Source organism: Bufo bufo, chromosome 11, assembly GCF_905171765.1.
Source record: "Bufo bufo chromosome 11, aBufBuf1.1, whole genome shotgun sequence".
NCBI lineage: Eukaryota > Metazoa > Chordata > Amphibia > Anura > Bufonidae > Bufo > Bufo bufo.
In genome coordinates, this window is record NC_053399.1 from 40,022,589 (window position 1) to 40,049,050 (window position 26,462).

Consider the following 26,462-nt stretch of genomic DNA (forward strand, 5'->3'; position numbering starts at 1 on the left):
GAGGATCCACTGCCAGCTAAAGGACCTACTAAAACCACCCTCTTAATAAGCCACCATGCACTCTCTGCATTGTGTACTATCTTGACGTTTTGCTTTGTGCATGCTAAAAAAATTATTTTAATTATTTTCATGATATGTGCGCAGGGAGTGGCGGGGACGACGACGACAGACCTCACAAAGTCTTTGCATTGGGCTCACCTATGTGTCAAATGGCCCAGTACAGGAAAAAGAGTTGTGAACGAAAGACAATACAGAAAGCTATAGAGAAGTAAACATGTATATACAGCCCCGTCATTACGATGAACATCTTGCGGGAGTTTCACACAATACTCCCGTAATAGGAAACCTTTTTTTTTCTGTTAACAATGGGACATTTCCTGCCAGCCAATGAATAGTGCTAGCCTAAAGTCAAGCCTAACTTCCTGGATCAAAAAGACAAGGATAAAGCAACAGTAAACCTAAACCAAGAGGACACTCCAAACACAGAAACATGTTTTCCTTCCAGCACAGAATCCTACTCCTCCGGATAATGAGAGCATTCATCTGGTGACCCGAGGTCTCTTCACTAGCTTAATTATAGGAAAATGACTCACAAAATCTATACATTATTTTAAATTAGGCTATGTGCCCATAGGGTTACCCCCATTTCCTTATAGATTGTAAGCTCTTGCGAGCAGGGCTCTCACTCCCAGTATTTCACTTGTATATTAGCCAGTTACGTTGTGATGTCTTTTGTTTTGTACATGAATCCTCTGAATTTGTAAAGCGCTGCGGAATATGGTGGCGCTATATAAATATTATTATTATTAGCTAGACTGAGGCCAAAAGTTTATCCAGTGTATATGTCAGTGTACCACAAAAAGACAAAACATGGAATAGGGTATTAGAAGTAAAAGGCTGTCTGAGATTTTGATATTGATGACCTATCCACAGGATAGGTCATCAATATCTGATCGGTGGGGGTTTGACTCCCTTGACCTCCATCATCAGGTGTTTGAGCACTTAGGCCTCTTCCTGGGCCAGTGACGTCACGTTCATCGGTCACATGGCGCAGGTATGGCTCAGTCCCATTCAAGTGAATGAGGCTGAACCGCAATACCAAGCACATCCACTATACTATGGACGGCACTGTGTTTGTTAAGCTGAGGGGCCACAAGTGCCGCAGCCTCTTCAAGCAGCTGATCGGAAGGTGTGCCGGGTATTGGACCCCCTGCAATCTGATATTGATGACCTATTCTGAGGATGGATCATCAATATCAAACACTCGGAAAACCCTCTTTAATTAATATATGTTAATCATATAGTTTTGTTTTTACAATTTAACCCTAAGATTGATAGACTCATATGTCATGGCATGTATGTTAAATGGATGGCAAATACTTGATGTGAACATTTTCCAGCTTTTCACCCCTCACCACTAGAACTGTGGAGTCAAGCATACTTACCCATTCTGTTTGGTTCTGGCGCCGTTAGTCTGCTCTTCCTAGTGACATGCCGCTTGGGGGACATGGCACTGCTGCAGCCTGGCACTGGCTGCAGCGGTGCACATGAACCTTATCCGTGCAGGAAGTTTACATGGGGTGACTAGAGTGTAGTGAAGAGGGTGGTGGATCAAACCAGTAGGGAGCAGGTAGGTGTGCTGGACACAGGTCCGGTGGGGAAAGAAGCGGGGGGGGGGGGGGGGGGGAAATTAAAAAACTTATAAAAAGCTGGAAAGTCCTTTAAGAAACTTTTACTCATCCTAGTATTTTATGACATATTATTAAGATATGCTATTGTATACTGATTGGTGGGAGTCCAGACTAATTAAGTGACTTCTCCAAGTTTGAGAGCCCCTTTTCATATGTGCAAGCAGGGTACAGGTGTCACCGGCAGTCCGGTTCCAGCACCGAGCTACTGTACTATATTCTCCTCTTGCAGTCCCCATCACTGCTGAAGGCCAATCAATGGAGTCAGTGGTGGCAGGAGTCACGTGCTGTGCCTGCACACATCTCCACTGAGGCCACTGACTTGCCGGTAGCAGTAAAGTAAAGGATCCCAGCAGACGTGACTTGATGCTCATAAGAAATTTATTGCAAAGTAACAATATGTCCCGTATTCTAGGACGCGTTTCGGCTATGGTAGCCTTTTTCAACAAGTAAGTATCCATTACAAAACACAGGTTTATATACACCTATAATGCCTGGGGATAGGGAACCTCCCCGTGACATCAGACACCGGAAGGGGTGGTACATACAAAGTAACAAAAAATATCAAAAAATATATAGAAAGAAAACCATATAGCAGCAAAAGTAATGTATCAAGACACTTACACTCACCTAAAGAATTATTAGGAACACCATACTAATACGGTGTTGGACCCCCTTTTGCCTTCAGAACTGCCTTAATTCTACGTGGCATTGATTCCACAAGGTGCTTATAGCATTCTTTAGAAATGTTGGCCCATATTGATAGGATAGCATCTTGCAGTTGATGGAGATTTGAGGGATGCACATCCAGGGCACGAAGCTCCCGTTCCACCACATCCCAAAGATGCTCTATTGGGTTGAGATCTGGTGTCTGTGGGGGCCATTTTAGTACAGTGAACTCATTGTCATGTTCAAGAAACCAATTTGAAATGATTCGAGCTTTGTGACATGGTGCATTATCCTGCTGGAAGTAGCCTTTAGAGGATGGATACATGTTCTCATTCTGTTTACGCCAAATTCGGACTCCACAATTTGAATGTCTCAACAGAAATCTAGACTCATCAGACCAGGCAACATTTTTCCAGTCTTCAACAGTCCAATTTTGGTGAGCTCGTGCAAATTGTAGCCTCTTTTTCCTATTTGTAGTGGAGATGAGTGGTACCCGGTGGGGTCTTCTGCTGTTGTAGCCCATCCGCCTCAAGGTTGTGCGTGTTGTGGCTTCACAAATGCTTTGCTGCATACCTCGGTTGTAACGAGTGGTTATTTCAGCCAACGTTGCTCTTCTATCAGCTTGAATCAGTCGGCCCATTCTCCTCTGACCTCTAGCATCCACAAGGCATTTTCGCCCACATCCGCATACTGGATGTTTTTCCCTTTTCACACCATTCTTTGTAAACCCGAGAAATGGTTGTGCGTGAAAATCCCAGTAACTGAGCAGATTGTGAAATACTCAGACCGGCCCGTCTGGCACCAACAACCATACCACGCTCAAAATTGCTTAAATCACCTTTCTTTCCCATTCTGACATTCAGTTTGGAGTTCAGGAGATTGTCTTGACCAGGACCACCCCCCTAAATGCATTGAAGCAACTGCCATGTGATTGGTTGACTAGATAATTGCATTAATGAGAAATAGAACAGGTGTTCCTAATAATTCTTTAGGTGAGTGTATATTATATATTATAGATACCATCTCGGCTGAGAGATCCTTCATTGAGTAGAAGATGTCTAAAAAATAATAATAATGATATATATTAGATAACCAAATTTAACAGGAATGATACATTAGTTGACAGAGAATTTTAAATATGCAGAATTTCATAATCTCTGTTGAGACCCCTTGGGTGTAGGGTATCCAGGGTATGGATCCAATAGGCCTCCCGACGTAATAATAGTTTCTTAATATCCCCTCCCCTTCTGGGTCTAGTGACCCGTTCTATTACCTGGAACTTCAATTGGGCAATAGTGTGTTTACATTTTTCAAAATGGGAGGGAGCTGGAAACAATAAGTTCTTAGTCCTTGTTCCTAGTTCTTGCCGGTAGCAGTGACATACCTGTAGACAGTACATCCCACTTCCTGCCCAGCGGGCACTGCAAGAGGAGAAGGGACCTTGGCACTAGAACCGGAGATCAACGGACAGGTGAGTCTACATGCTGCCATCATCTGTCGGGGGGGGGGGGGGGGGGTGGTAAAGGGAGTGTTAGAAACTTCTCATATACACAAGATTGTCCTCTGGCCCCAATGCAAACTATGATTTGAATCAGCTGTTATGACATCACAAGCTGTGATGACATCACAAGCTGTGATGACATCACAAGCTGTGATGACATCACAAGCTGTTATGACATCACAAGTGGGTTGTACTTAGGTAAGCTACTGTGACATCTAAATGTAAGTAACAAACCTATAGCGTGCAGAAAGCAAGCCACAACCTCTAGCTGTTCATACAGTGCTACGACAAAAAAAATAAAAAAAGATGGCTCTTTTACAGGGGCCAAGGATGAGGAGAATTATCGGGGAAGGGGACCTTTCTGATTGTCCTGTGCGCATCTTGCAGAACCATAAATCATGGTTTGTGGGCAGAACATTACCCAGCCTACAAATCATGTATCTGTATGGGGATGAAGGAATGTGGCTCAACGATCAGGCAATGATCAGGAATGAATCGTTTGTGCCCAGTCATTTCTCTGTAACACCGTCTTAAGCAACAGGCCAAAAATAGGGCAAAAAAGGCCAACAGCAAAATTACAGAGGAGCAGCAAACCTTAGCAATTTCCCTAGATTTTGAGTGATTCAGCAATACACAGGTAAAACAAGATAGTATCAGTGGTGGACAGACTATATCTGCAACCAGTGCAGCTGCACAGGGGCCCTGCAGGCAAGGGGGGGGGGGGGGGGGTGGGCACTGCTACCTTAAAAATAAAAGTGGTTCCTAGAGTCCATTAGATGACATGAAAGGGGCTATGGTAATTCCTATTCTATTACTGGTGGACAAGCGATCACATTTGCTGTTGGAAATCAATACGCCCTGGTAGAATTCTTGCACATTCTTGCACAAGGGCCTTCAGTTGTTGGAGTCTTCCCTATGTATCCTACAGTGATAATACTTAGGTGTTTCAGTCAGGTAAGGTACTCTGACATCACAAATTAGTTTTAGTCAGGTGGGCTGCTATGATATCACAAGTGTGTTTTAGTCAGGTAAGCTACTGTGACATCACAAGTAGATTTTTGTTCCCATGGTACTGTGACATCACAAGTGGTTTCAGTTTGTGAAGCTGCTGTGACTCCACAACTGTGGTTTTGTTGGGGAACTGCTATGATACCACAAGTAAGTTTTAGTTTCCATGGTACTGTGGCATCATAAGTGGTTTCAGTTTGAGAAGCTGATGTGACATCACACAGGCTAGGTCATCAATATCAGATCGGCAGGGGTGCGGGTGTCGGATAAGCTGTATGAAGAGATGGTGCGCGCATTGCCCACGTGCTGTCTCCCTTCTCTATTCCTGCTTGCTTCTGTAATCCCATAGACATACAGCCGAGAGCAAGAAGAGAGAAGGGAGAGGGCACGTGCTCACTGAGCGCGCTGTATCGTCAAACAGCTGGTCGGCAGCGGTGCTGGGTGTCGGACCCCGCTGATCTGATATTGATAACCTATCCTGAAGATAGGTCATCAATAGAAAAAGCCAGGACAACACCTTTAACAGGAACAGATTGACATATTGTATCATTGATAGGTGCTTTTTAATGGCCAGAAAATCTGCCCGTGTTCACATAGCAGAATTTGCCGATGCAATTTTGGGACGGGGACCGCTCCAAAATTTTGCTGGCAGCTGCATTGTGTCTACCTGCCCTTGTTTTTAGTGGGAGGTAGTGCTGTAGTTCGCCGATTGGTGGTTTAAAGCAATGTTTAAAGACCTGTCCCTTCTTGGCATGGTGTGCGCCAGCCACTGCTTGAAGACACGGAGCTAAGGTGTGAGCAGGTCAGCAACATTCAGAGTGAACAACCACAGCAGAAAGTGCCATGGCTTCTGCCGTGGTTGTTCACTCTAAATGGTGATGACTTGCTCACACCTTAGCTCCGTGTCTTGAAGACATGAAGTCTAATGCAGCTTCCATTACCACAGTCTGTCCTGTCCCTCCTCTCTGTACTTCATGTCTCCTCATGAACTCAGTTCCCACAGAGATTCAGCTAATGGTCAGCTGTATTCAGGATCACAGTTCCTAACAAGTAGAGGAGGAAGAGGCAGCTCTTTACCTCAGTGTGGTGAAGTAACTTGTCCTCCTGTGTAATTAGGACAGGTTTTGTGTGAACTAATAGGACAGTGACCATTTTATTTCTCCCTAGACAAAACAAGCCATTACAACTAATGAAATGTATTTGGGAATATACAGTATTTATATTACATTAATATTTAATATTTAAGTATTTTCTTTTTCTTAATTCCCCAAGAACCCCTTAAGGAAATTTTTTTAGCAGACCCCTGCACAGTGTTGTACTTGTTGGAAAACTCATACTCACCTGTGCTCTGCCAATCCTTTCCATCTCTACCTGGCTCCCCTCAACAATTTTATGGTCCCCTTCTTGTAAACTTACAGACAGACAGGGATGCTTGGGGACACGTTATCGCAGTGGAATCCCGTATAAAAGGACCTTTAGTCTTATGTAACTGTTTAAAAAATCAGCCACACCCATGTTTCTATTAAGAAAATGACAACCTTATTGTCACGGACGTACTGAGACATATAGACATTCCTGCGACAGGTGGCAGGAGATCTGTGAGACTGGCAACACGTGGTTTGATCAGACATGTTTTCCTTTTGGATCAAATGACGTCTGTGTTGCTTCTGGTGCTTGCCACACCTTCTATCCTCAGGTGTGGCTATTGTGGTCATTTAACCTTCTCTATTTATTGTTGTTTCTCCCACTATGCGTTGCGATTTAAACTTCTGTTGCACTTGTGGTTAGCTTGTGTTTGGTTCTCAGCTGAGTTCCTAGTGCTACCAAAGCCTCATTGAAGATAAGTGTTTCCTTTCCCTTTTGTATTTTGTTTTGATATGTGTGTGTTGCCTTTCCCTGTTTGTCATTAGGCCTGAGGGAGACTCCTGTTCGTCCTTCCCCAGTATATGATATAAATGGGATAAAATAGACTAATCTCACCCTTTTGAACACTTTATACAGAGCACCAATAAGATCTTTTTGCACATATATCAGAAAAAACGCAGTTATAAAGAAAAAACGCACGGAAAACGCACATGATTCGAAATCCTGAGACACTAGAAGAATCGCACACTCCTTGAAAGATCTCCTTGATAATAGACAAGGGGACAAAAATTAAATATGTCTATCCATATAGCTGTATAGCACTGTTAGACCTGAAAGATATCTGTTCAAATAAAATCAAGAAGTATGAACATGATACTGATGGACTGCAGAAACATCAACCCCAAAATAAGGGAAATAGAAAATCGAGTCCCAGTGAAAAAACGCATGTAACATGATACTGTGTTCATTCGGCGCAGGCGCTCTGAGATGAGGAGGCTCACCTCCTCAGCACTCCCTCAGTGCGCTTGCGCCGATGACGTCTTCTATTTCGGTGATGTCATCGGCGCAGGTGCACTGAGGGAGTTCTGAGGAGGCGAGCCTCCTCATCTCAGAGCGCCTGCGCCGAATGAACACAGGCGCGCGATTTTTGAAATGCCGACAGGGCTGGCCGGAGGAGGAGATCCCGGCTGGCCCTGTCAATCAACACGACGAGGGGGCGGTTTTCTGCAGCTGCTACCAGACAGTAGCCGCCCTACTTGCTGGTAGAGACCTAATTTACATATTATAAAACTTCGTTTTTAGAAGAAACTGCTGAATCAAAGTAAGTAAGACGATTATATTTTCATATATCGCAATATAAGTAATTTAACTAGCCCAAAAAAAAAAAAAGACTTTAGTGGGGTGACAGAAGCCCTTTAAGCTATCTCGAAACGCGTCTGGACGAAATACCGGTGTGTGAAGAAACAAGTACACAATATACATGGCCATGTATTAAATCTCACCGTCAAGAAAGTTAATTTTGCTTTACTTACGAAGCGCATAGACGGATTAAATCTCACGAAAATTGGGACGAGATCCCGAAAGACGCTGCAAATCGAAACCAACAAGGCTGGAGCGTGGTGGAGCTGTGGGACGCCACTGAAAGGATCTCTACACGTAAAAAAGCTTCCCTTGATCAGCGCAACGTACCGTGAGTACCAAATGTGTACACTATATCCTCTATAGATGGGTGAACTTACCAACTTCAAAGGTTTGGGACCACATAGAAACTGTGTCCCCCCATACAGAGACCAGAAGCCCTATATGTATGGACTGACTACATGACCATTGCCATCGGGATTTCTATCTATGCAAACATGTCTCTATACAAATAGAGAATCTGAACAGTATTCCTATTACAGTGCGAACAATTGATGTGTTTTAACACTTTTAGTGAAAAGTTTTATTAGTGATGTAAATGAACAGGATGTATATTGCCTAGGCATATTGCGGTTTTATTGTATAATAAATTTGTATGTTTCCACATATCCTCAAAATGTTTTGAGTGCCAGGTCAATTTTCCACTTACACAAAATCAAGAACTAGGGGTGTTTCTTTCAACCTTGAGCATCAGTCACGGTTATCCACAGTGAGCCATCTGTATACCATATACAGTATAGACTCAGTGCTGACATTAGTTCCAGGGTCCTATAGGGTGAGATAGGATTCTAGGTATCTGGTGTATGAACTTTCCTACCTTTGGGGCCTTTTCATACTTGTAGTCTGTCAGGACTGGAGTTAGGGTTTTCTCTAGGAGGTGTCCATCTTCCTTCCCTAGTTTCCAGGCCTTATTCCGGTATCCCCTTTTCCTCATATGCTCGTGTAAGGGTCAGCCCCTAGAATACTGTTCTTTGCACAGATATCTACAATATGGTTTTACATGGACTGTGATGACTGTGGCTCTGAGTAGAGGAAGCTGAACTTTTTCTGAGATGCACATAAGGTAGGAGGAGCCAGAAGTTCCCGGGGTTTGAGTCCTGTCTGGAGGTGTGTGTGAGCCCTGGTAGCTGTGAGGATGGCTGCCATGTGAGGAGCCAAGTAAAGGCTAGTAATGGGACACAGAGCCTGACTGATGGAGTCCTGAGAAGCTGGCTGTGTTGGAGACAGGCCAAGATAGACTCTGAACTGAAGTGCTGCAGCTGTAACCCAGAGAAAGAGACTGCACCGTGTGTTCTAGAGGAGTGGGACTGTGTGTCAGAGACCAATACAAGCCAGATCCTTCCTGCCAGAGATGAAACTTGGTGAAGATCTGCATCTGCTGTAACCAGAGAGAGAAAGACAGACAAGCAAGCAACCGGACCTGGAGCCAGACTGCATCTTATTGGATCAAGGAGAATCTGCAGAACTGTGAGTGGCACCGGTGCCAAGCTGTGATAGGTTATAGAGTCAGGGACTTAGTCAGTGCGCTGTAGAAGTGTCCCCTGGGTAGCAGGGCTAGATAGGAAATAAGTGTTGAGAGTAGCTTGTAAGCTGTCTGTTTAGCTCATTCTGTGTCTATGCAAAATTCCTGTACCATTGTTGATGATTTATGTTCAACTGTTCATGCTATTCCTGTTATTGACCCATTGTGCCTCTGGTGGTACTGTACTGTTCAGGTTTTCTGGCAGTTTCATTTTGCTCCTTAATAAAGCTGTTTTTTGCTTCAGTCTCCTTGTCTGCTGTACTGTACTTGAATCCTGCCTTGCAGTCTCTCCTCCTCTGACCGTTACACTCAATGTCGTGTTTTCCTCCAATGCACGAGCGTGACCAGTGGCGTGCCCAGGGTGATTGGCACCCAGGGCAGGTAATTTCTCTGGCACACCCCCTCCCCATCCCCCACAATACTTGACCACATACCTCTTACATCCAGGGACATCTCCTGCCATGTAGACCTTCTCTTTCCTCTTCTCCTCCGTTAGACCGCCATGACAAATTTTTTCAGCCACATCTCGTCTCTACAGAGTTTATAACACAGACATGTTAGATTTCTAATTTTTTTCCCATTAACCCCCCCATCCTGGTGTCCCTGCAGTGTCATCCTGCTGCCATCCCCAATACTGTGCCCACTGTGCTCCCCAATGCCCCAGGTACTATACTGCTGAAAAAATAGTGACCCTAATAGACATAATTGGGGAAATTTTTCAAACTGGTGTAAAGTAGAACTGGATTTCCAAAAGAGCTGTCAAATATGAAAGGTGGAATCTGATTGGCTGCTATGGGCAACTAAGTCAGTTCTACTTTACACCAGTTTGATAAATTACCCCAAATGTCTCTATAGTGTCCACAGCAGCTATAATGTCCCCTAGAGGGCCCTCAGTAATAATAACACCCTATACTGTGCTCCAGGTAATAATCCCTGTATAGTGTCACCAGAAATAATAGAATTGCCCCTACAGTGCCTCCCCAATAACAACGTCCCCCACACTGCCCCCCACACAGTAGTGTCCCCCACACTGCCCCCCACACAGTAGTGTCCCCCACACTGCCCACACACAGTAGTGTCCCCCACACAGTAGTGTCCCCCACACTGCCCCCCACACAGTAGTGTCCCCCACACAGTAGTGTCCCCCACACTGCCCCCCACACAGTAGTGTCCCCCACACAGTAGTGTCCCCCACACTGCCCCCCACACAGTAGTGTCCCCCACACAGTAGTGTCCCCCACACTGCCCCCACACAGTAGTGTCCCCCACACTGCCACCCACAGTAGTGTCCCCACACTGCCCCACACAGTAGTGTCCCCCATACTTCCCCCTGTCCCCCACACTGACCCCCACACAGTGTCCCCCACACTGACCCCCACACAGTAGTGTCCCCAACACTGCCCCCCACATAGTAGTGTCCCCCACATTGCCCATATATTAATTTTACCCCCACATAGTAGTCCCTCCCATAATAATTTGCGCCCACAATATTTCCCCCCCCGTCCTCCTGTGTGCACCCCCCTTATGTCCCCCAAAGTTGGCACATAAAAAAAAAAAAGCTAAATACTTACCTGCGCTTGCTCGCAGAGTCCAGGCACAAGCGCGCGCGATGACGTCATCACGCGCGCCTACGCTGGGATTTCACTACCGCATAGGCTTCAGGCCTACTAGGCCTGAAGCTTATGGCGGTGATCGGCGGCGGATCAGGGAACTATGTGCTCCGCTCCCTGCCCCGCCGCAGTATGTGGGTGTCAGCGCTTCAGCAATGAGCGCTTCCATCTGTATTGATGGAAGTGCTCATTGCTTCTGGGCCTGCTGGCACCCCTGTGAGAGCCGACACCCGGGGAGGACTGCACCCCCCCCTTCCCGGGCACGCCACTGAGCATGACACCTATATCCTGGCAAAGAACTTTAGTCTACCTAACCCTAATTAGAAGAGTTAAGAAGATAAGGTTGCAAAATTGCAAAAATTTAATAAGTCTGGAGCCAGGGTAGATTTTATTTGAAATTATAAGCAATACTTACCTGAAAATAAGTGCAATTATCCTAATAAATGAGTTATCGAAAGTCTTAATGACTTTTTAGGTTATTATAATAGAATTGGCCTCAATCCATTTATTTCAATTTGGTAGGCTGATCTCTTTTGCATGCTCACACAAGCTGGAGAGTTGTAGTCTAGTACAGCGCCTGCAATAGAAAGATTCCTTTGGAAGCCTATTAAATAACATATTCACTTTCCTGGCAAATTCCTTGTAACAAGTTTTTCTTGAAGACAATAAAGGTAGTTTATGAAGGTAAGTGATGACATTGCTGCACATTTTTATATAAAGGAGTAGAATCAATGAGTTTATAGGGTTAAAGGAATTTCTCTTGTTGCCTCTTCTGACTATTGAAAAGATTCCTGGATATATGTTCTGAATTGTTCTAGGCATATACAGGGTTAAAGGGAAAGTCTGGATTTCAAAATCTTCTTCCCAAATGAAGGCCTTCTAAGTTACAGAAGAATTTCCAGTTTCAGAAAAGATTGTTATCAAAAAAGTTCTAATAAAAAGGTTCTAATGATGGATTTTGGGATTTTTAGCGATTCTGTGGTCGCGGTCATGGCACACGTGTGAGTTGTACTGCGACCATATCAATGTCTATGCTTTCACTTCTACACTGCAATCCTTGAGCGCGACAACTTTCACGTGTCAAAGATCGCCGGGTAGCCAAACCCTTACCCTAAGTTCACACTTGCGCATTTTACAGCGCGTTCGAACGCGCTGTAAAACGCATAACCGATGCAAACCAATGCTTCCCTATGGGACTGGTTCACATTTTCGCATTTTACAGCGCGGTCGAACGCGCTGAAAAACGCCCGATGCATAAACAAGTTCTTGAGCTTCTTTGGGGCGTTTTGTCGCGCGTTTGCGGCCATAGGACACTGCTGTCAATCACACAAACGCGCGTAATACGTGCGTTGACTATGGACAAAAACGCGCACAAAAACGCACAAAGTGTTAGGATCTCTTTTACCTGCATTCAGTTGGAACCTTCATGGTTATGGTGGCCATATAAGTTCAATAGATGTTGGGCAACAAGTGTAGTTGACCTACAGCTATCTTGAAGAAGACCTGTGTCAACATTTCTCTCATGTCTGATTTAGTAAATGCTCATATTCCCCATAAAATGACAATTATGGAGCTTGTTTTTGAATATCTTTCTTTTAACTCTGCAGCTTTATGCCGGCCTCAAAGGTGATGTGTTCCCCCGATGAGGCCAGTGAATAGTTACAGTAGGGTATGTGTCAATGAATGAGCCATCACACAAGCTTTGGTCCACAGGAGACTGGAAGTGCAGCGACACGGAGGAGTGTGTAGACGATGGGAGTGGAAGTTGTGGCTCTGAGGGTGGTGGTAGTACTAACTCCACTCTGGTGCTCCCTAGGGATGTGCAGTGACTGGTGACACACTCTTTCTTCCCTCGGGGCCCCTGGCTGTTTTTAGTTGGGGTGCCCTTGATGTTGAATACTTGGCTGGGTGCAAGGCAGGACCAGTGGATATTGGAGACAATAATCAGGCCCCTTTGTTGTAATACATAAAGTTTCTCCTTACTAGGTTGATGATAAGGATTGTAGTACAAATATCAGCAAGGCACAGTTCCAAAGGATATCAAAGTGCAATATTCTCTCAATAGCAGCGGATGGACAGCAACAAGGATGGTGGTTATAGTACTCCCTCTCTCTAAATACACGTCTCTCAACATAACCACAGGCTTGCACTAAGGTTCTTAGTAAGTTCTTCTGCAGTTCCCGGACTGAGGGGTGCAGAACTGAGACACCGCTGGCTAATTCCTATCAAAGTATGGAGGATGCTTTAGCAATATTCCTTTCCACAGCAGCATAGCGCTTCTGCCATAAACGAGCACAATACCTTGCTGTCTGAGTCCAGTGCACTGCCTTGTGGGTTCTAGACCTACTAATCGCCTGGAGTACTCTGTTAGTATGACAGCTTTCTGGGAAGTTATAGGCTAGGGTACTCTGATATTAGTTGTGCAGGAGGTGTCTTGCGCATGTGTTCTCCCCAAGCTGCTTCAGACTAGATTATCTCTCTAAGTAGGGGTAAGATTTGGTCCATCACCCTGACAATTCAAAACAGTTTGCCAAGTTGTTAACCATATGTTTTCCATACTGTGCTATTAAGTCTAGTATACATAAAAAAAATCACAGCATTTAATGCAAGAAACATTGCATTAACTCTGGTAATAGTAATTAACCCTTTGCAGTAGTCCTTCTGGGGTATTGCAGAAACCGCAGAGACAGGACCCTCAGTGCTGGAGTGGATCGCTGGTGAACAGGTGAGTGGCTTTAATTGTTCATGTTAAACACATTCCGGACCTTGATTAATTTTAGTTTGGAAGTTGGAAAACTCCTTTAAAGGGACCATTCCTCTTTACAGAACTGTTTCAGTTCAGCAATATTCTTGGGATGTCTGGTGTGCCACAGCATCTCAATCGGGTTGAGGTCAGGACTCTGACTGGGCCACTCCAGAAGGCGTATTTTCTTCTGTTTAAGCCATTCTGTTGTTGATTTACTTCTATGCTTTGGGTTGTTGTCCTGTTGCAACATCCATCTTCTGTTGAGCTTCAGCTGGTGGACCGATGGCCTTAAATTCTCCTGCAAAATGTCTTGATAAACTTGGGAATTCATTTTTCCTTCGATGATAGCAATCCGTCCAGGCCCTGACGCAGCAAAGCAGCCCCAAACCATGATGCCCCACCACCACACTTCACAGTCAGGATGAGGTTTTGATGTTGGTGTGCTGTGCCTCTTTTTCTCCACACATAGTGTTGTCTGTTTCTTCCAAACAACTCAACTTTGGTTTCATCTGTCCACAGAATATTTTGCCAGTACTGCTGTGGAACATCCAGGTGCTCTTGTGCAATCTGTAAACGTGCAGCAATGTTTTTTTCAGACAGCAGTGGCTTCCTCTGTGGTATCCTCCCATAATATCCATTCTTGTTCAGTGTTTTACGTATCGTAGATTCGCTAACAGGGATGTTAGCATATGCCAGAGACTTTTGTAAGTCTTTAGCTGACACTCTAGGATTCTTCTTCACCTCATTGAGCAGTCTGCGCTGTGCTCTTGCAGTCATCTTTACAGGACGGCCACTCCTAGGGAGAGTAGCAGCAGTGCTGAACTTTCTCCATTTATAGACAATTTGTCTTACCGTGGACTGATGAACAGCAAGGCTTTTGGAGATACTTTTATAACCCTTTCCAGCTTTATGCAAGTCAACAATTCTTAATCGTAGGTCTTCTGAGAGCTCTTTTGTGAGAGGCATCATTCACATCAGGCAATGCTTCTTGTGAAAAGCCAACCCAGAACTGGTGTGTGTTTTTTATAGGGCAGCTGTAACCAACACCTCCAATCTCATCTCATTGATTGGACTCCAGTTGGCTGACACCTCACTCCAATTAGCTCTTGGAGATGTCATTGGTCTAAGGGTTCACATACTTTTTCCACCTGCACTGTGAATGTTTACATGGTGTGTTCAATAAAAACATGGTAACATTTAATTCTTTGTGTGTTATTAGTTTAAGCAGACTGTGATTGTCTATTGTTGTGACTTAGATGAAGATCAGATCACATTTTATGACCAATTTGTGCAGAAATCCATATCATCCCAAAGGGTTCACATACTTTTTCTTGCAACTGTAACTGCCTATTCTTGTCCGAAAAATGGACAAGAATAGGACAGGTTATATTTTTTTTGCGGACCACGGAACGGATCAACGGATGCGGACAGCACACTGAGTGCTGTCCGCATCTTTTGCGGCCCCATTGCTCGGATGCGGACCAGAACAACGGTCGCGTGTATGTAGCCTTAATGAATAGGCCTACATGACCCACAGGGAAATTCCTGGTGCTCATAACAGGAACAGTGGCCTTGATATTTTGAGAATGAGGGTTGGGGGCAACAAAAAAACCCCAAAAGGATAAAAAAGGGGAGCAGCAGCAATACTTAGAGAGGCAGTTTTTAAAAATTTAGTATGGACACTTACTCTTTCAGCTAACTAATATGTTCTTTAAAGTACATTTGAGGGTGGAAGTCCTATTTAGGCCTCATTAAGATAGTCTACAAGAAATATTAAATGTAGGACAATTAGGTTTTTTTGAAGTGTGTTTTTTGGATGAGCGGTGTTTTTTCAATTCTCAGTATGCAGTGGATGTGACTCCCCCCCCCCCCCCTCATTTTCTCCTATAGACCTCCACTGTTTTTCCTGCAACTCAAAAAAAGATGGAGTGTGCAATGTGGCTAATAAATAATGAGCTTTTCTTAGGGTATTTTCACACTTGCGGCAGGACGGATCCGACAGGCTGTTCACCATGTCGGATCCGTCCTGCGGCTGTTTCGCCGTGCCCCCGGGCCGCCGCTCCGTCCCCATTGACTATAATGGGGATAGGGGCGGAGCTCCGGCGCAGCACGGCGGTGCACGGCTTAAGGCCGCCGGACTAAAATTACTGCATGTCAGGTTTTTTAGTCCGGCGGCTTTCTCCGTGCACCGCCGTGCTGCGCCGGAGCTCCGCCCCCGTCCCCATTATAGTCAATGAGGACGGAGCGGGGGCACGGCGAACAGCCACAGGACGGATCCGACATGGTAAACAGCATGTCGGATCCGTCCTGCCGCAAGTGTGAAACTAGCCTTAGGCTACTTTGACACTTGCGGCAGAGTGATCCGGCAAAACGTATGCCAACTGATGGCATTAGTAAGACTGATCAGGATCCTGATCAGTCTTAAAAATGCCTGATCAGTCGAAAAAATGCATTGAAATGCCGGATCCGTCTTTCCGGGGTCATCTGGCAAAAACGGATCCGGCATTGATTTTTTTCACCTTTTTTGCGCAGACCGGAGGGACGGATCCGGCATTCTGGTATTTTGAATGCCGGATCCGGCACTAATACATTCCTATGGGAAAAATGCCGGATCCGGCATTCAGGCAAGTCTTCAGTTTTTTTCGCCGGAGATAAAACCATAGCATGCTGCGGTTTTCTCTTTTGCCTGATCAGTCAAAACGACTGAACTAAAGACATCCTGAACGGATTCTCCATTCAGAATGCATGGGGATAAAACTGATCAGTTCTTTTCCGGTATAGAGCCCCTAGGACGGAACTCTATGCCGGAAAAAAAAACGCAAGTGTGAAAGTACCCTTAGCGATGCTTTACTCCCATACAGCTCTACAGAGAGGCTGACACTACAAGGGGTACATATTTTTCTAAAAACAAAAAATGCCAGGGGGTAAAACACTATGGGGGACATTTATCAAACCAGATACTGTATGTCAGGTGTTTGGTGTAAAAATGATGCACGAAATGCCAGTTGTGACTTTTTTTTTTTTTTGCAACATTTAGGAGACAGTCTAACTTTAAAGTGGTCTATATTTCAGGCCTCATACACACGAAGTCGACCATGCAAAACACGGATGCCGTCCATGTGCGTTCCACAATTTGTGGAACGGAACCGGCACCCTTAATAGAAATGCCTATTCTTATCTGCAAAACGGATGCGGAAGTATGAATGGAGCCTTAACCGTGTTTTATAGAGTCACTGAAGTATCACTGCTGTTAATTCTGATTATATGAAGTTATTCCGTACCCGCAGGATAGGGGATGACTATTAGATCAGTGGGGGTCCTACTGCTGGGCCCCTTAACAATCATGAGAATTGGGGCCTCATACGCTGTGTAGTCCCTCAAAATAAACGTAGCGCCCAGTCTGGCAGGCGCATTCTTTTCTAAAGGAAATCCGGAGATAGCTAAGTGCTATGCTCAACTATATCTGGAACTCCCATAGAAATGAATAGAACAGCCATGCGCATGTTTGACCGCATGCTCCATTCAATTCGGGGGGGGGGCTCTATGGAGTATGGGGCTCCTGTTATCGTGATCACCCAGTGTATAGGGAATAGCTTCATATAACGGGAATACCCCTTTAAGCCTTATTAAGTTATATTTCATAAATGCATATCCCTGATAAATGGGTGATTTGTGCGCTGTTTGGGGCGGCGTTGTGTTTAGTGTACACAGGGTGGCATTTTGACCATTGGCAGTGCTTTTTTTTAATTTTTTATAACGTTCTTTTGAAAAGAAGAGATTTTATTTTAGTCTGAAAAATGAAAACAAACCGTAGTGAGCAGTTTCCATGGTGCTGTTTTATTGCTTTATTGATGCAAATACATGAATAAAGCAAATTGCGTATTTTACATGTCAGAAAGAATTAAAAAAACTTTTTTTTTTTTATAAAAAAGATTATTGTAAATAATGGGAAAAGAATTCCTCTTTGACCTTCTGAACATTTTGATGGTTATTATGTATTTATGTATTCTTTATTTACTGTTATTTATCTTTTATTTATTTTATTTCATGCATTTATTTATGTATTTAGTTATTTTATTTATTTTGAATTCATTTAGTTATTGCTTTATATTTTTATTTATCGATTTAGCTATTTATTTAGTTATTTTATTTTGTATTCCTTTTTTTATTTATTGTTCTGTATTTAGTTATTTTATTTGTGTATTCATTTTTTATTTATTTAGCTATTCCATAGTTATTTTATTTGTGTATTTAATTGGCTATTTATTTAGTTATTTTTTATTTGTGTATTTATTCAGCTATTATTTTTTATGTATTTAGTTATTTTGTGTGTTTACGTAGCTATTTATTTAGGTATTTTATTTATTTGTGTATTTATTTTATTTTTGGTTTTCTTTAGCTCAACCTGTTTATTTATGCATTTACTTATTTTATGTGTGTATTATTTATTTTAACCATTCCTCCATAATTTCTAAGCTGGAAGACCCCAAAGAACTTAACGACCCTGCAGCGTGCACCTTAATTTTTTCCCCACTGCTTTGTATTGTGTGATAAAATGTAAAAAACTATTAAAGTTTTGTTAAAAAAAAAAAAAAGCTGAGGGTCAGCAGGTTTGAAGTCAGGAGGCGTGAACAATAGGTTGACGCGGAGTCTATCTGGTATCCAATCAAGATTGAAAGCGGAATTGATGGACAGCGGCGTCCGCCAATCAGATGACTGAGCGGCTCGCGAGCTGCCAGCTTCCTTCCCTCTTTCCCTGACAAGGAGGTGTGGGGGTTTGCCGGACGGATGGGTGCGGGCAGCAGATAGCGGGCGAAGGGGAGATGCTGCGGGTCAGCCTCTTGGTGCCTAGCCTGCGAGTGAAGTAAAGTGCCGCGCGGAGTGGACTGGGCCGGGTGCCTCGCTTTACGGCCGTATCCTGTGCTCTTGCAAGTTCTGCTTCCTAAGGAGCTTGGGGCATCTTGGCAGCTGACAGCGCTAGGCCCTGCGGTGTGGGCACTCATGCTGGTATCTGCTGTCCAGGGCTCCCTGCTGCTGCAGCCATGCTCCTGGCTTCTGCTGCAGGCTCCCCCCTGTGACTGCACCTCACCTGTCCACCACTGGCATGCTCCAGCCCCCTCACCCTGTCATCCCAAGCCCAGGAAATGACTCCTTTGTTGCAACACCGAACAGTTGTGGAACTTTAGCGCCTTTGGAAACTTTTCTGCAGGTGGAGTAGCCTGTATTGCAGCGCCGGTTGATCCCCTGTCGTTGTCTCATTGGGGCGCAGTGGCCGGAGCGTCCGCGGCATTGTAAGGAATCCTGACTTTCTCCGGCTTGGTTCCAGTGTATGAAGTGCAGTGCATGGGCACACGGCTCCATACACCAAGCTTCACCTATGGATCGCTTCAATGGAGCCCCTCAGATCTCTGCTCTCCCTGCCTGGCGGTAGTAAAGCGGCACGCGGAATATCCAGTGCCCCAGTGTTCCCCGTACCATTGGTTGCAGACGACGACGAAGAAGATCAGGATGAGCGAGAGAGTACTCCCACTAGACAGGAGTTTTTGGAGGAGTATGATGGGGGTGGTGGTGGTGGTGGTGGAGGCGGCGGCGCTGGAGAACAACCGACCGACTCGCTGTCAAACCCATTCTACTGGACCGCAGTGTTTGACTATGAGGCCTCTGCAGAGGATGAGTTGACCCTTCGGCTAGGAGACTTGGTCCAAGTGCTCTCCAAGGACTCGCGCGTGTCTGGTGATGAGGGGTGGTGGACTGGGAAGATCCAGGATCGGGTGGGCATCTTTCCTAGCAATTATGTGACGAGGACTCAGAGCTTTTCCAGTAAACTACAAGGCAAACGAGTGGAGGAGCTGCCCTGCTGCCCGGCCTCTGCCCTACAGTGTAAGAATATATATATATATTTTTTTTCCAGCAGTCAGTATGAGATCGGCGGCATTGAAGGGGTTGTCTCGCTTCAGAAAGGAAGTTAATACAAGGCGCTTCCTAATGTCCATATTGCCTCCTTTTCTGGCTTGATTCATTTCTCCATCACATTATACACTGCTTGTTTCCATGGTTACGACCACCCTGCAATTCATCAGGGGTGGTCGTGCTTGGACACTATAGAAAAAAGCGCTGACCTATGTACACTGCCACCAGTGAGGCGCTTTTTTCCTACAGTGTGCAAGCACGGCCACCGCTGATGGATTGCAGGGTGGTCGTAACCATGGAAACAAGCAGTGTATAATGTGATGGAAAAATGAATCCAGCCAGCAAAGGAGACAACATGGTCAATCACAATACATTTAGTAACGGCCTTGTATTAAATATGTCTACATGATAAATACTATTCGCTGAGGTGAGACGACCCCTTTAATACCTGACCTAATTGATTGCTTGTTGAGGGCTATGCAAATATTAGGCCCTATAGGAGATTCTAACCTACAGTGTTGTATGGCGGTTGTTTCCAACCTTCGGAGAACCACACGTCAGATCGCCGGCATGGTGTGGCTGCACGCGGTCTGGCGAAACACATTAGACATGTATTGGGTAAACCCGCCAGTTTTGGATGGTTCATCCGTCCATCCTGTGTAGTGTGGCCTTCCGACTCTCCTGATCTCTGGGGAGGAAAGGATCGGGCATGTTGGATCGCCCAATCGTTTTGTTAGCAGGGAGAGGCGTTTTTTCATTTGAATGGGTGCGCTGTAAGGGTAGGTTCACACAGTGGTTTTTAAAAGGCTGTTGAGGCAGGTTTTTCAGCCAGAGCCAGAAGTGGATCCTTCCTTTTTATATTTCCGATTCCTTTCAAATCTATTTCTGGCTTTGGCTGGGAAATCTGCCTCAAAACCTCCTCCGAAAAAACCCTGTGTGAACCTGCCCTAATACTCCATTTGTCCTGCAGGAAATGGGGTTTGGCAGATTGGAGAGAGAGGAGATGCTGCGGGTCAGCCTCCAGCCGAATGGCCTGTGACTACCTGCTCATGTTGGCGATTACGCACGTGTTTTTTTTTTTTTTCTACACGGATTTTCATGCTGAAAAACCGCAACATAATACGGTACCACTACCAACAAAGTGAATGAGATTAGACAAAGCTTTTTTTTGTCCGTGTGGAAAGTGACCTGCTGTGCGGATTAAGAAACCCGCAGCATTTCAATTCTTTGTGCGTTTTTTTTTTTTTTTTTTTTGTGTGTGCAGATTTCAGCTTTTTCAACACAAAGGGTAAGATCTGTGGAAAATCTGCAGCAAAAAATGTAAGTAACACATGCGTTTTTTGGCACGGAAATGTGCGTATTTTGACGCCGTTTTTTTTTTTTTTTCCGGAGCTCACGCCTGTGTTCAGGTACTCAGAGGCCGGGGTCACACATGACTGATTAGCTGCAAATCCGCAGCGTTGTACAATGCCAGCAAAGTGGATTTCTGAATTCTCATCCACACGCTGCATAGAAAAAACGCAGTGGAAAAGGTGCAGCGTTACGGATTTGAAATCCGCAGCATGTGTATTTGTACAGCGGATTTCTATTTGCTGTGGCGAAGGGGAAATCCACTAGGTTTTTATGCAATGTTTGCTTCGGAAACACAGCAAAAACCGCAGCGGATATTCAGACTTTTTAGGCACTTGCGAACCCAGCCTATGGGCACCCTACGTGTGGATGCCGCAGATGGATCCAGACCCATTCGATTTGAATGGGTCCGTGATCCGTCCGCACCGCAAAAAAATAAATCATTTCCCGAGGGGTTCCCTGCCTCCGCTCCACTCCTTCCTGATTACGGACCCATTCAAGTGGGCCGGTGCCCGTATATTGCAGACCTGCTGTTTGCGGGCCACAATTCGGGCACCGGCCATGTGCCTGAACCCTAGGACTACTTTCACATCTGTGGTTTTTAGAGATGAGCGAACTTCTGTTTTAAGTTCGGCGTCTAAAGTTCGGCTTCCGGTTAGCGGAGGATCCCGATATGGATTCCGAATTCCGTTGTGGTCTGTGGTAGCGGAATCAATAATGGCCGATTATTGATTCCGCTACCACGGACCACAACGGAATTCGGAATCCATATCGGGATCCTCCGCTAACCGGAAGCCGAACTTTAGACGCCGAACTTAAAACAGAAGTTCGCTCATCTCTGGTGGTTTTGTATTCCAGTTTTGTGATCCAGCAGAGGATCTCAAAACCGGAGCAAAACGGTTCCGTTGATCAGGATGCATCCGTTCTGTTAGGATGTGGTTGTATTAAATCGAAACTGAACAAACCGGATCTGGCATTAAAATCAATGGGTGACGGATTCAGCACTATTGCTTCACATTGTTTTTGGTGCTGCATCCGGTTTGTTCTATTTCGCAGACCGCACACAAAACCGCAGCTTACTGCAGTTTTGTGTCCAGTATACAAAACTGAACAAACTGGAACTGACGCTTGCTGAATGGATTTGTCTCCAATCGGCAAGCATGGTGACAAAACTGAAGCCGGAGCTCAATCTGGAATACCAAACGGCAGATATCAAAGTAGCCTCAGGGCTCTGTCACATGAGCGTGTCCCTTGCCGGAATCGCGCTCGGTGTGGGAGAGAAATCGTGCGTTCTGGACTTATTGATAATGCTGTGTGCCTCTGCCTGACCTTTGTCAGCATGATTCCATTGCAGAAAGGTCAGACACAGGCACACACAGCATTATCAATCCTGATAATGCCCTGCGCTTCCTAAGTCCAGAACTCACGATCCCTCTCTCACACGGAGCGCTATTCCTGCAAGGGACACGCTCACGAGACAGAGCTCTAAGAGTACGGTGAAGGGCTGAGCTCGACTGCATATGTGGGAGTAGATCGTGGGCCAAGTTCCACTCTATACATCGGTATCCTGTACTTCTGCAAGTTCTGCTTCCTAATGGCTCATGCACATGACTGTATGCCCTCCGAGATATATATACCGTCCGTGAGCGGGCCATATGTCCCGGAGCGGCATACATCGTGCGCACAGCATCATAGATTAATTTACAATGATGCTGAGCACGTCGGGCCGCCCACGGGACTATTGTCCCGCACTCATAAGATCATATCAGTGTGGGACAATAGTCCCGTGGGCGGCCCGACGTCCACAGCACCATTGTAATCTATGATGGTGTGCGCTCCCATGCGCACGATCACTGCCGCTTTGGGACATATGTCCCGCTCACGGACCGTACATCTCGGAGGGCATACAGTCGTGTACGAGGGCCCTAAGGCACAGAAGAATGTTTCTGCAGATAATTTTCTGCAAAATTCACTTATATTGTTCGCTGTTTGTAAGCATATACTAGGAGTGGGTTCAGATTCAGAATATACCTCCTCATGGTACTTTGTGCTCCGCTGCTGTTTTTGGCCTTATGTATTTTGCTTTGGATTAGCTATAACCTCAACCCGCGCCAAACATCGGCAGCTAACCCACCACATTTGGTCTTCAGAAGTTTGGCGTTTCAGCACCAGAAACCATGTGGTGAAGATTTGATGCGGTTTTGCTGCAGATCTCGCCCTTTCATTGAAAAGGTTGAAATCCGCACAAAAGAACCTCGCAAAGAGTTGACACGCTGCAGATCTCCGAATCCACGCAGCAGGTTAATTTCCACACGGAACAAAAAAAGCAAAGTCTCAAAGTATGAGATTTGTCTAATCCCATACCGTTAGCAGGTGCTGTATTATGGTTCGGTTTTCCTGCACGGCAAAAACCGTGCATAATTCGCAATGTGTGCAAGTATCATTAAGGGCCTATTACATGGTCTGGTTACCAGTTTGTAGGAGCTTTTATTCCTGATCATTGCAATGTGTAAAATACCCTGCGGTCGGCCTGTGAAGGAGCAAACGCTTGTCTGTCGGCTGACGGCATCTTGTGTGCGACAGATAAGCCGACTTTCACACCTACTCTTTCCTTTTCCGCTTTTGAGATCCGTCATTCGTTGTCAGTGGGGGACAAAACTGAATTGAATGGAAACTGAGTGCACCAGCATGCATTCTGTCCCGTTTCATTGTGTTCCCATGACTCGCACAAAAGCGCTTGAGTGCGTTCTGGGATGCGGAGCAAGACGGATCTGTCATGACCCAAAATGTAAGTCAATGGTGACAGATCCGTTTTCTCTAACACAACGAAAAACGGATCCATCCACCATTGACCTACAATGGTTTCAGAGACGGATCCGTCATGGCTATTTTAGAGATAATTCAATCGGATCTGTTCATAACGGATGAAGACGGTTGTTTTATCATGACGGAAGCGTTTTTGCTGATCCATGACGGATCCAGCAAAAACGCAGATGTTAAAGTAGCCTAACGTGAAGAGTTGTCAGTGTAAGGGTCCATTCACACGTCCGTAAGTGTTTTGCATTCTGTAAATTTCGGATCCGCAAAACGCGGACACCGGTCATGTGAGTTCCGCATATTGCGGACCGCACATGGCTGGCACTTTAAGTAGAAATGCCTTTTCTTGTCCGTGGATGTGCACAAGAATAGGACATATTTTTTTGCGGAACAAAAGTGCGGACGTGTGCTGTCCGCATCTTTTCCGGCTCCATTGAAAATGAATCCGGACCAATTTTGCGGACGTGTGAATGGACCCTAAAGAGGGGAACTGCTGCCAACAGTTATAGTAACGGAAATGAACAGCTGCACGAATGTTCCTCCTACGTTCTGATCGTTCGTATGGCCGTTCGCCCCAACTATTGCCCAATGGACGACTTCCTGTACTGGGCAATTATCTGCCTGTATTAAAGGACCCTCGGAATGCTAGCCCCCCTAAATCTGAATAGGCACCATGTAGTATATTCTATGCCTTGCAGGAAACGTTTGCCGTCCTTCCCTGCAGAATCGGCTGATCGCCCTGATTTTCGGCAGCCAGCACAACAGCCGCCCTCTTCTCCCCAGATAGGACAGTGTCAGAGCTCCTTAGGCCACGGGAATGTGAAGGCCTAACTTTCAGTTTCCTCATGCATTTACAAGAAAAATAACAGAGGAATGGCAAGATGTAGAGTTTTATGAAAGTTGATCTGACGCCAAAGGTTAACAGTCCAACGGTTCTCAACAGAATGTTGAAATTCCTATGGCCTCATGCTCATGACTTATCGGTTTTGCAGTCCGCAATTGCGCATTGTGGGGGGGGGGGGGGGTTAGCTCTTCTCCGGGGGTCATTCACACAAGTATCTTTGCCAGACACCAAGTTTAAGGTCAAACATAGCTTTATTTGGCACCTTAGCAAAGCAAACATAAATGATACAAAATAAACACCTGCCCGGCTGGGCTCTAACTAAACAAAGTATATCCCTGACTCACCTAAAGCACTGTTCACACACGGTTATAACCTGCGGCTTTCCCAGCCCAATGTCCATCAGCCTCCTGCCTGTACAGAGCACTGTTCACACACGGTCTCAAGTCCATGGGGGAGTGTGGCCCAGTAGTCCTCCTGACTCCGGCCTCGTGATCCTTGCGCCCAGGCGTCACGGCATCCCCCAATGTTCCGGCTAGCACCTAGCCCCGTGGCCCCTCAGCCAGCCCGACTCAGACCACTCGTACAGAGCCTCCAGCAGGACTCTGTTTCACAAAGACTCTGTCTCTTTCCCCTAGACTGGGAGCCACACCCAAGTCCAGCAACAGGATTAAATACCATCCCTGGACATGGGCATATTCCAAAATCCCGGACTGGAGCATGGGGAACAGGCACCCACCCAACACATTGCCTGTTCCCAGTAAAAGCCCGTCCCGGACTAGCTGGAGCCAGCTAAGCTAACTATCTTGGTGTCCACCTATATCTAGGGCCTTTACTCCACCAAGGCCGGGCCCCTTGGTGACACGCTCCTGGTGCAAACGACACCCCTTTTTTTTTTTGGGTCCATTGGTCTGCATTTTGCAGCTAAGTATAGGACTAGGACACGTTCTATCTTTTTATGGATCGAACATACGGATGCGGAAAGCACATGGATCCTCTGTGTGCTTTCTGCATCCATATGTCCGATCCACAAAAAAATTTAATATGTCTGCAAAATGTGGTCCACGGATCCGTTGAAGTAGATGGGTCCTCCAAAAAAGGGAGGATGCAAAATGGAAATGGTTGTTTGCATGAGGCCTTAGGCTAATTTCACATGAGTGAGTTTTTCATCCAGATGCCTTCTGTTTATTTCAAACTGACAGCATCCGGACTGAATCCTGACCTATTCATTCCAATGGGTCTGTGTACATGAGCGTCCTGTTCTATATTGTCCTTTTATTTACTCAGCCCTGGCACCATAGAAATTAATGGGGCTGCATAAAAAATGGAAGGCACCCGGGTGCAATGCATTTTTTCACCGATGGTTGATAGATGTTGAGTGTTGTTCTTCACGTGCGTGAAAGACGCATGCAGTCTAGACGGAAAAAAGCAGAAACACAGAACGCAATTGCAGACTAAAGGGATTTAACTTGTGTGCAAAACCATCAGTATTTCACTGGACAGACCCTGACACATACTGCATCGCTTGTGGGAAAGAGGCCTTAGGCTGGTTTCACACGGGCGTTGCGGGAAAAGGTGCGGGTGCGTTGCGGAAACATACGCGATTTTTCCGGGCGAGTGCAAAACATTGTAATGCGTTTTGCACGAGTGTGAGAAAAATCGGCATGTTTGGTACCCAAACCCGAACTTCTTCACAAAAGTTTGGGTTAGGTATTCTGTAGATTGTATTATTTTCCCTATAATAGCATTCTGAATACAGAATGCATAGTACAATAGCGCTGGAGGGGTTAAAAAAAATAAAAAATAATTTAACTCGCCTTAATCCACTTGATCGCGCAGCCGGCATCTCTTCTGTCTTCTTCTTTGCTGTGTGCAGGAAAAGGACCTGTGGTGACGTCACTCCGGTCATCACATGGTCCGTCACATGATCTTTTACCATGGTGATGGATCATGTGATGACCGGAGTGACGTCACCACAGGTCCTTTTCTTGCACACAGCAAAGAAGACAGACAGAA

At 45.4% G+C, this 26,462-nt stretch overlaps 1 protein-coding gene across 1 annotated transcript in view; it reads left to right on the forward strand.

Annotated features, from left to right (window-relative positions):
* The first annotated feature begins 18,305 nt into the window (after positions 1–18,305).
* MAP3K9 (mitogen-activated protein kinase kinase kinase 9) overlaps positions 18,306–26,462 on the forward strand; it is a 71,964-nt gene continuing 63,807 nt past the window's right edge. Inside the window, exon 1 of the mRNA XM_040412221.1 lies at positions 18,306–19,408. Coding sequence (XP_040268155.1) covers positions 18,919–19,408 — 490 coding nt within the window. The 5' untranslated portion in view covers positions 18,306–18,918. The remainder of the gene's footprint in view (positions 19,409–26,462) is intronic.